This window comes from Dicentrarchus labrax, unplaced genomic scaffold, assembly GCF_905237075.1.
Source record: "Dicentrarchus labrax unplaced genomic scaffold, dlabrax2021, whole genome shotgun sequence".
In the NCBI taxonomy this organism is placed as follows: domain Eukaryota; kingdom Metazoa; phylum Chordata; class Actinopteri; family Moronidae; genus Dicentrarchus; species Dicentrarchus labrax.
Genome location: NW_026136717.1, coordinates 15,184,731 through 15,195,547, shown reverse-complemented (window position 1 = coordinate 15,195,547; position 10,817 = coordinate 15,184,731). Strand labels below are relative to the sequence as shown.

At 41.1% G+C, this 10,817-nt stretch overlaps 1 protein-coding gene across 4 annotated transcripts; it reads left to right on the top strand.

The window, feature by feature from the left end:
- The first annotated feature begins 649 nt into the window (after positions 1-649).
- On the top strand, positions 650-9,934 carry sf3b2 (splicing factor 3b, subunit 2). 4 transcript variants are annotated; one of them, XM_051429092.1, is made up of 22 exons: positions 650-822; positions 1,275-1,321; positions 1,599-1,649; positions 2,121-2,351; positions 2,722-2,772; positions 3,098-3,185; positions 3,402-3,496; positions 3,704-3,812; positions 4,039-4,130; positions 4,378-4,626; positions 4,768-4,890; positions 4,975-5,055; positions 5,150-5,377; positions 5,476-5,625; positions 5,732-5,821; positions 6,524-6,631; positions 6,739-6,846; positions 7,348-7,490; positions 7,963-8,064; positions 8,407-8,506; positions 8,661-8,852; positions 9,551-9,934. In XM_051429092.1, the coding sequence occupies exons 1-22, from the start codon at positions 693-695 to the stop codon at positions 9,620-9,622; spliced, it is 2,640 nt and encodes an 879-aa protein (XP_051285052.1). In that variant the 5' UTR covers positions 650-692; the 3' UTR covers positions 9,623-9,934. The 4 variants fall into 4 exon arrangements, with proteins under 4 accessions (XP_051285052.1, XP_051285051.1, XP_051285055.1 ...); XM_051429091.1 differs by having other exon boundaries at positions 4,036-4,130; XM_051429095.1 differs by lacking the exon at positions 2,722-2,772 and having other exon boundaries at positions 651-822.
- Positions 9,935-10,817: the final 883 nt, after the last annotated feature.

The following is a 10,817-nucleotide window of genomic DNA, read 5'->3' as shown; positions in this document are numbered from 1 at the left end:
TCTAGTCACAGCATAACCCGCTTTAAAGAGCAGTTCAGTGTTGATAGGTTAAAATAATACACATTGTAGCGAATTATTTTGGCATTAGATAAAGTTTTAACAATTAATCAACGTGTTTCCATTGGGCATTACTGTGAAAGTTAATGTGTCCATGTGTAGCTTTGCCTTTTTCAGGGGCGGAATGTATTAATATGCTATATTTATCTACTTAACTAGGCATATAATATGAATTGTACTTACTTTACTTATGTTTGAAACATTTAAAACGGAATTTTAGAGGAAAATGTTGTCATTTTTTACTCCAAAACATGTATCTGACAGCTGCTGCTTACAAACTAATACATACCTAATAATGCATCTTTAATAATGATCCAATGATATATAATAACATAACACTGACATGCGTCATTCTGCTGCATGATTACAACTAAACTTTTTAAAAATGTTGTTGAATTAGTAGAATTAACTTTAACACTTTTGCACGCAGGACTTTCACTAAAACACTACCACGCAAGAAACGAGGAGTCAACTCTGACATCTAGAGGCTTTTATCAGTAAACGCAGTGTCCTCAGTTCGGACTTCATGTCCCAGCAGGCAGTGCGGGAGAGAGTACTTCCCGTCAAGCTTTGCGCTAGTCCCGTTCTACGCGTGTCTTCCGCTGCCGCCGTTGTTTCATTGAGAAAACCTCAACATGGCATCCGACGGACCACCGGGCACCGAGTCCCTCCCGTCCGATTTAGGGAGCGCTATTGCGGCATTGAACACATGGAGCCACCCGGAGCTTCAGTCCAAGCTGGCGGAGCTGGGAGCGCCCACGATGGGTAAGAAAAGACCGGGAAAACACGGAGAGCGCCCCGGAGGGAGGACTGTGTTTAGCTAACAGGAGCTAGTCAGTTGCTAACGCTAGCTAGCAATACGCAGCACCTCCGTTGCGGTGAGCTAAAGCTAGGCCTGCTGTGTGTTTACTCTCTACTGTATATATATATATATATTTATATATTTATGCAGTGAATATACCAATACAGTGTGTTCAAAGTAGCACGTACACAAACATTCATCTGGCCCATTGAGTTAGCTTTCTGGCTAACTAGCGCTTGTCAAGAGTTAACGTTACTTAACTTCTCTGGTAGTCTGTGTAGTGTTGGTGAGGGATTAACTAACCCAGTGTGGTGAATACAGCGCATATTCATAGTGTTAAATCATGACTGCTGGTAACATAAGAGTCTACGAGTCTACATGTACTTCTTGAATAAAGTTTTTCGTCGTTCTTCAGGTCCCAGAGAGGAGCTGATGGACAGACTGAAGGGCTACATGATGCAGGTAAATGTAACCACGAAGTCCGTGTAACAGTGTATCTATCAGATATTCCAGTGTATTAACCTTGGATGTCTTGAGTATTCGTAGCAGCATTGCCATAGGGAGCAGCCTACTTAATTAGTGTTGTTGATCTTCTTGAAGCTTACACATGAATAGGTAGCGATAATGCATTCTTCAAACTTAGTTGAGATGAAGTTGTTTCTGCCACTGTTTTAATGTCATTATTAAAATGATGCACAATCAATGATACTGTTCTTCTAACCCTTGTCTCTCTCTGCAGACTGGGATCCTCCTCAGCAAACCTAACGATGACAAATCAATGGGCTCGCAGGTAGGTTTCAAATGGAAAATGTATCTGAAAATCTATAATTATCTATTGTCTGCTATTTTCTCACGTTGCTCTTTTATTTGTTTTTCACACACACACACACACACACACTGCTGTTGGATCTTCACAGATTTCCTGGATAAGATGATATCAGTTTAGTGTGTATTCCTAACTTGTGTTGTATATTAAAGTTGAATTGAAGTTACATTTGTATCTGACACCCTATTTTGAAGTGTAACGATCACAATGTGCTGCATCTTCAGATTTCTGGGAACAGAAATTATGTAATCATACACAAATGACTAGTATTTGACAAATATAATCTGGTTATGTGTATATATTGATTTCTCTCTCACTACATGACGGAACGGTTTACCACTTTACTGTTACTATTAGTGGTATATAACATATTACAAGTTTATTGAATAGTCTAATAACAAGCATGAAGCCTCACTCACAGCCTCTCCTCTGCAGGTGCCAGGTATGCCTCCTATGCCCCCGATGCCCATGCCGCCCTTGCCTCCTGGTATAGGCATGCTCCAGGCTATGAGCATGATGCCTGGAGGGCCCCCTCCACCAGGCATCCACATGGGCATGGAGCCCCCAGGTTTGCCCCCACCAGGCCTGTCGCAGGAGGATCAGCTGAAGATGGCCCAGCAGAGAGCAGCTATGGTGCTACAGCAAGAGGAGAGAGCCAAGCAGCAGGTGAGGGTGGCTGGACTGCAGGTTTACTGTGCGAGCCACTTGTTGCATTCAGCTTTGCCTTTAAAACACAAACAGCACTGAGATGCACTCAGTCTACGAGATGGTAAGATTAAGAGAAACAGAAAACAGGCCCAGAAAACAAAATGACACCAATTAAAGAAAACAACCCAAAATATCTCCTCTGGATGATGTAAAAAACAACAACACAGCAAACAACTGCTTCACTTATAACTGATGGCTGCCAGATAGAAGTTCCAGTCACTATAGAGCAATGCAACAAGAACTTTCTGCTTTTTGGAAAAAAATGCAGGACTAGAAATAGTCTTTATTTGACTGTTGCTCGGTCATGAATTGTGTCTGTGTATCACAGGGCGATTCCCATGTCTTGGATGAACACGATCTCCTGGAGCAGCAGAAAAGGGTGAGACGGTGAAGATAGTCCCCCTGTTAAATAGTCACTTAGCTATAAGGATCTGGATATAGGAGATAGAGCTCTACTTTAGATTTAAAGATTACAAAGACATCAAATAGGACATGTTCTTGTTGTGTGTACAATTTACTTTTGTGTCACTTAATTCATTGAACAAAAGATTTTTGTACATTTCCAAATTAACAGTTTAAAAATAAATCCTTCATCAGCATTTAGGGCATCCTTTTCTCTTTTTTTCCCCTTCTTACACCCTCGATCTTACTCCTTTGCTTTAACCATGTATTTGACTCCCATATCCTCTTTCCTTGTATATCAGGCTGCAGTGATGCTGGAACAGGAGCGTCAGCAGGAGATGGTTAACATGGGGGGGCCCAGATCCATGCCTACTGTCAGCGTAATGAGAGGTATGTTGGTGATTTACTGATTATTTTCAGTTTTTGTATTCTTGCTGCACATTACCTCACCCACAATACACGAGAAATTCTTATATCACAGCTATAAACAGAATTATATTTCCAGACAGAAAATGACAGTGGCGCTTTCAGGGCTGATTTTATATCCTAAATATTTGGTGTAAAAAAAAAAAAAACTTTTATCATCTCCACACTGTCTTTTTTCAGGTATAGATCCTCGTGCGCCGCTACCTCCTGGTGTCAGTATGTTGCCAACCCAGAAACAGAGAGTGCCACCTCCTCCAGGAGAAGATAACAGAGAGGTAGGCAGATGTTTGTTTTTTCTTCTCTTTTATGTGTTATAATGTTAGGAGGCAAAAATGCAACTCTTTTAGCTGACTTCAGTTTAGAGTCATTTTTGTTCTTTTCCAGGAACTTATAACTCTTATGGATTATCAGCAGGAGACTATCATGTGCTACATTCTATCTATCTATCTACATTGTTATACATTTTTTTGCTACCACTGCAGGCCTGGCAGAACGAGGAGGTAAGCGTCACTGGGCCCAAGATCCCTCAAGCTCTGGAGAAGATCCTCCAGCTGAAGGAGATCAGACAGGAGCAGCTCACCGACCCCACAGGTCAGTACAGCTGCACTTTTTCTGTTTGACAAAAGAAATAAACTGACTTAAGAAGAAAGAACTGTTGACGGTTAAGACCCTTCTGCACGCTGAAGAAGATAAAATAACAATTACTCAGTGTTTAACTGGAATAGAAAGGGACACTGGGAAGTTGGGATGTGGTAACATTCCAGTTCATAATCGGATTTTCTCTTGTTTCTGTTTTATCTTCTCTTGCTTTCAGAAGAGGAGGAAGATGATGAGGGAGCAGAGATGAACTCCTCTGCACCAGTCATGTCTGAGACAGAAGACGATGACAGCCAGATATCTAAGAAAGATGTAAGACACCTTTTTTCTGTTAAAACATCACAGTTCTGTACTTGATATATTTCAGTTGTTTGTTATTATAGAGTATAGAACTCATACAGATGCAAATTCAGTACCTGAGAAAAAAAAACCATTGTGATTGTACTGCCTGTGTCATAATCCCAGGAAAAAACAAGGGAATCTTTCTTAATTCTTAATCTATGTTTTGAAGTGGTTTGAAATCTAGTTTTTTGAATTCATGAACCAATGTTTCCATCAGAAAAACCGCAGACGCAGAAACCGCAAGAAGAAGAGCAAGCAGAAGCGAGCCCATGAGAAGAAGGAGCAGGCGGCGGAGCAGCAGCAGAAGAAGGAGGGCGGCGACAAAGAAAAGGACAAGGACAAGGACAAGGAGAAGGAGAAGGAGAAAGACAAGGAGTCGGAGGTGGAGATCGAGTACATCACAGAGGAGCCGGAGATCTACGACCCCAACTACATCTTCTTCAAGAGAATCTTTGAGGCATTCAAGGTGACTATAGAGCACAGTGGATATTCTTTTATTTCCCTCGAGCAGGAGGCTGCAATAAAGCATTATTTTTAATGTTTTCAGATGTATTATGGCATTTGCTTTTATTTTGCTATAATGCAGCCATTTCCTGCTCTTTTCTAGCTGACTGATGATGTGAAGAAAGAGAAGGAGAAGGAGCCCGAGAAGGCAGAGAAGCAGGAGACAGCCGTGCTGCGGAAAAAGGGTTTTGAGGATGAGAAGAAAGACAGCGACGACAGTGATGAGGTTTGAATCCTTCCATCTGTTAGGGAAACTGAGCAGAAAGAATAAAATCTATTGGTTAACATGTAAAACATTTTTTATGTACAGGATATCAGACCAGATGTACCTAAACTCTCAAAGAAGAAGCTGAGGAGGATGAACAGGCTTACTGTGGCCGAACTCAAACAGGTAAATTAGGACTAATGGTCATAATTACTTGACGAGAGTTTCAGTACTGTCAGTAACCTTTCATGTCCTTTCTCTTCCTGTCTCTTTGCTGCAGCTGGTGGCTCGTCCAGATGTAGTGGAGATGCATGACGTCACGGCCCAGGAGCCCAAGTTGCTGGTTCACCTGAAGGCCACCAGGAACACGGTGCCGGTGCCCCGCCACTGGTGCTTCAAAAGAAAGTACCTGCAGGGCAAGAGAGGTATAGAGAAGCCTCCGTTTGAGCTGCCCGAGTTCATCAAGAAGACGGGGATCCAGGAAATGAGGGAGGCTCTGCAGGAGAAGGTGGGTTGCCGCTGTGATGTTCGTTCGTTTTCCAGCCTCTCCTATCAGAATGAGCAGTGGAATTCAGACACATCTTCTTTGTTTCTTTCTGTTCACAGGAGGACGCCAAAACCATGAAAACCAAAATGAGAGAGAAGGTGCGACCCAAGATGGGAAAGATCGACATCGACTACCAGAAACTCCACGACGCCTTCTTCAAATGGCAGATCAAACCCAAACTCACGATCCACGGAGACCTTTACTACGAGGTACTGGAGCCATGAGAATTTAAGCATCCATCTTCGTATCCATTGGGTAGATGTTGTTACATTTTAAAGGTTATATTGAATTGTTTGTGTTTTTGTGTCTCTGCAGGGAAAAGAGTTTGAAACTCGCCTGAAGGAGAAGAAGCCAGGCGATCTGTCTGATGAGCTGCGCATCGCTCTGGGCATGCCAGTTGGACCTGTAAGATTCACCAACATTATAGTTCCTTGTGAATTTACTTAGTAAAAAACAATAAAATCACAACTACGGCAGGAAGAAAATGTTAATTGTGGAATTTAGCTAGAAAAATACATAAATAGGACCATATACGTTATATGTAAGTTGTATGAGGTTCCAGTTGTGACAAAAATATGCCAACTGCTCCAAGCAATATATCTGTTCATTTGTGCTCTGGTTGCCTGTCTTGCTTTGTTGTTATCCTTGCTGTTATGTCACTTTCCTTATTATCCTGTTGTGTCACTCACTTTGTTACATTTTTGCTGTTAAATGTGTGAATGCACAGGCTCCCCCTGTAAGGCCCGACAAGACGAGGCTTGTTTATTCCGTAAACACAGACCCAGTGACAAGGACAGGGACACAACAACCGAGATAATGACAGTGCTATAAAAAAAAAAAAAAAAACATATATTCATATACCTGGGCGACTTTCCTGTGTTTGTTAAAAACTTCAGCTGCAGCCGACAACAGTTGACATGGATGCGTGCATGAATGTGGGAACTTATTTTTAGCTCCAATAAACCCCCAGAGAGTTAGCCCAGTAATCCAAGGATCCAAATAGAACAGTTTCTGCGTCAAGGAACACTTTCTACTGCTTCAAAACATCTAGTGAGGAAGTATCGTGGGTCAGTGAGCTTACATTTGCTTCTTTCTCTTCTTCCCCAGAACGCTCACAAGGTGCCTCCTCCCTGGTTGATAGCCATGCAAAGGTACGGACCCCCGCCCTCCTACCCCAATCTCAAGATCCCTGGACTCAACTCCCCCATCCCAGAGGTAAGACAGCTTCTACTGCAGATGTGTTTTTACTGTAAAAAAAACAACAAATGATTAGTGTGTTCAATTTGTCTTTGTCTTTATCCTCTTGTTCCTCTGCATGTTAGAACTGTACGTTTGGTTATCACGCCGGAGGCTGGGGGAAGCCGCCTGTTGATGAAATGGGCAAACCTCTTTACGGTGATGTGTTTGGGACCAATGCTGCAGACTTCCAGGTACAAAGCATCTTACATACATACATACCTCCGGTGGTTCTTCTATGTTCTCTGCAGAAACTGTAAATTTCATGTAATTAAAAAATGTGCTTTCTCTTCTTGAAAAAGTTTGGGAATTTATACAGTACATTAGTCTGGGTCTTTCCTCTTTTGAGATACATCTGAGATTTCTCAAACGTGTGATTAGAAGAAAAAAAATGTAAATGCTGCAAGTCATTGGACACCAACAGTTATGCATGCAACTCTAAATGAAAGTTTCATCATAGTACTAAAAAATCAAAAAACTATTAAAAATGTCTTGAACGGAAAAGATTTTAATCTTTAAATTCAAGTGCGAGCAGTTTGATCTGTGTTTTCATACTCTTTTGATCCAGCCCTAGCATGTAAATCGGGGCATTTTATTCAAAGAGTCATCAGAAGCCCTGAATTTCTAACTTAATGCGATTTGTATACACCCAGATTGTTAATTACACGGGCTAATGGGTTTGTGTTTATGATCAGGCCAAAGCGGAGGAGGAGGAGGTGGATCACACACCGTGGGGAGAACTGGAGCCTTCAGATGAGGAGTCATCAGAGGAAGAGGAGGAGGAGGAGAGCGATGAGGAGAAACCAGACGAAACTGGATTCTTCACACCGGCAGACAGGTACTTGACGTGGTCAACACTTAAATCAAGAAGTTACAAAATAAGAATCTTGAAGAGTCTCATTTCAAAAGTTCAAAGAAGTTTTCCATTTGGGTCAATAACGTAACATTGTTTGAAATGAGCTGCAAGGTTAAAAGACAGTTTTGCATTATATTATTAACACAGAGACACACAGACTAATGACATTACCATAATGCACCATGTTATTATGAGATCAGCTTTCAGATTAAAGCACCAGGTCTGAATATAAATTAAACTGGTTGAGTAGCGTTCAGTTGATGAGGTATTAGTTTCTGTTATGATCTCGAAGTGATGGTTGTGTGCATGTATTTTTGGTCTATGCATAGATGAGTATGGCCAGTTCTTCCTATATGTTTACATTACATAATATCCATACACTCAGATGCATTCATGGAGATGGGCACGCATGGATAAACTCATCATGCACTGTATCTCATTTTGTGTGTTTCAGTGGGCTGATCACCCCTGGAGGCTTCTCATCAGTACCCGCCGGCATGGAGACCCCAGAACTGATCGAGCTGAGGAAGAAGAAAATCGAGGAGGCCATGGATGGGTGAGCGTCTTTCTGTATTGTCACAGCAACACTGCTGTTATAATTTCCCATTTACTCCCACAGCAGTGCTCCTGCTGTGTTGTCGCACCACACACTAGGAACAGAGGGAGCGTCTGTCATTTCATTTTCAATTAATGGGTTTATTGAAGGAGCTGAGAATATAAAACATAAAAACATTAATGCATTTACAAATTAATTTCTTTAAATAAGCTGACAAATGAATTAGATATAATAAATAAAGTGCATATGCCATAGTTTTTTTTGTTGTCGTTTTAATAGGATAGCTAATTAGTAATTACTAATTGAAGCTAAAACACTGTTGTTGGTTTGTTGTGTTCATAGAAATGAGACGCCTCAGCTGTTCACGGTGCTCCCAGAGAGACGAACTGGCCCCGTAGGAGCAGCCATGATGGCCTCAACACACATCTACGACGTGTCAGGGGTAAGACGACTCTGTGTCCGCTGGAGATGAGATATGTTTGTGTGTGCAGGCGTGTACAAAGGTCCAAATGGAATAAAAATGCTACAGTGGTCTGCTTGTAGCCATGTTTTAAATCTCTTTCTTCCTCTTTGTTTTCCCTGTCTGCTGTCTTCAGGCCATGGCAGCTCGTAAGGCGGGCGGAGGGCAGGAGTCACAGGGCGTAGAGGTGGCCCTGGCTCCAGAGGAGCTGGAGCTAGACCCCATGGCCATGACACAGAAGTACGAGGAGCACGTCCGAGAGCAGCAGGCCCAGGTGGAGAAAGAGGACTTCAGCGACATGGTGGCTGAGCACGCTGCCAAACAGAAGGTACAGAGACACCAAATCATTATTAAAGTTATAGTCATTCTTCATGAAATAAATGCACCTCTTGCTTTTCTTGATTTCCCCTTAATTATTTGATTAATTAGAAATTCAACAGTTCTTTAAAAGCTTTTAGTTTTGCTGCTCTTAAGTCTGATTGGTATTTCACTGGCAAACAGAAATATTGTGTTTACAGGCAGCAGCAACAGACATTTAAAGAAGAGCTACATATGTAGTTACTACAGATTTGACAAAGATAAAAGCTTCTAAAATGATGTGCACACTGGGAACTTTGGGAAGTTTCATTAAGTGTGATTTTGCTTGGTAGTAGTTTAAATTTAGTTGCTTGAATCTTATGAAGTACGTACATTATGCTTCTATTACTTCATTGTCCCTTATTTTTGACTTACAATGTTAAGTTGCAGTGTAAGTCTTGTGTTTAAAAGGATACCAAACTTTTCCTTTTCTCTACAACAGATGATCAGCTGTATCATTAAACATAGGTCATATTAAGCCCCACATGACCAGCTGATCACCATTCATGTCGGAAAAAAACATGAAGTGTTTTATTTATAAATGTAAAGCAAAGTGGCAGGCTAATAATGCAGTGTGGTTTACAGTCATTTCACTTTTTCCTTTTGTGGTGACATTTGATTATTAATATCCTCTCTTTCCCCTCTCTCTGCTTGCCTGTCACCGTACAGCAAAAAAAGAGGAAGGCCCAGCCACAGGACACGCGAGGTGGCGCCAAGAAATACAAAGAGTTCAAGTTCTAGAGCAGAAACACCGAGACGGAGCGCTGCAAGAGAGTGAGCCACGACAGGAAATAAAACGGGAAGAGCCGCACTCGGATTTTAACTTTAGAGGATGCAGACTGCAACACCAATCATCTGTTAGACCAGTAACAGTAAACACATGTTTTTGTTCCTTTTTAAAAAAAAACTATGAATAGACGATGCATTTGGGACTCAATGGTGACATGTATTTGTTTGGCTCTACATTTTACGTCTTGGTTATTTTTTCACAGTAACCATGTCCTTTTTTTTCTGTTTTTTGTAAATAAATGAAGTGATTACAAGAGTTCACAACTGTGCTGTCCCCAGGTTTCCATTTCCTTTTGATTTCACATTGTAGTGAGTTACTGTAAGTGTTGAGTTACATTAGGTAATCAGGTATTTGCCAGTCACAAGCAGAGTGAGTGTAGGCTGGAAGGAGGAAAAGGAGTTCTTGCTTTGTACCTTATTTACTGGTACATGGACGTTCAGGAAGGATGTTCTTTGTAATATGTTGGCAAAAGTGTAGGAGTGACATGAAAGGAGTTGATACTGTGGTTGTAAGCCCTCTGAACAGGGCTGTAGTCAAGACCACTGAGTTTTATTTCTAGACAGGTATGAGTTTGGGACCAAACAAAAGAAAGCTAGCTGCACTCAGCTAAGACCAAAACTGTAGAGACTGGACTTCCAATCCAATCCAACTTTATTTGTTAAGCACTTTAAAAAATTGATTTGATTACAACATACCTAGTATTTAGACTAAATATTGTCAAAATGAAACATGTCCTGGTTTTTATATTCTCTGCTTGGGTTACTCTTTCTGAAAGTGTTTAAAACGTGATACCATTTAAAATGGCTAGTGCATCATTTCTTTAAAGAAGAGTGCAACATTTTTGAAAATGCACAATGCAAATGAACTAGTAGCTAGATTTCCATTGTGTGTTTGTTGTATATGAAGTTAGCGTAAAGAGGAACCAAATCTGCCTGCCAACACCTCTAAAGCTCACTAGTGACTAATTTTACGGTGACTTCCTGGACACTCATGTGGTTGCTTGGCAACTGTTTAGAGCCAAGCAACACTCCCTCACATAACCCCTAATCATAAATCAATAATATTGGATGCATTATTGGAAATATGTTGCACTTAAAGCATCCCGCATAGTGTCAGAACAAGTCCTATTAAATTTTTCATAAAGAA

What these genes read in the sequence shown, in the direction of transcription:
- sf3b2 (XM_051429091.1), top strand. Translation starts at nt 693, where the DNA reads ATGGCATCCGACGGACCACCGGGCACCGAGTCCCTCCCGTCCGATTTA. An exon ending in AGGAGAGAGCCAAGCAGCAG is followed by an intron (nt 2,352 to 2,721) that starts GTGAGGGTGGCT and finishes TGTGTATCACAG; the next exon opens with GGCGATTCCCATGTCTTGGA. An exon ending in TCCTGGAGCAGCAGAAAAGG is followed by an intron (nt 2,773 to 3,097) that starts GTGAGACGGTGA and finishes CTTGTATATCAG; the next exon opens with GCTGCAGTGATGCTGGAACA.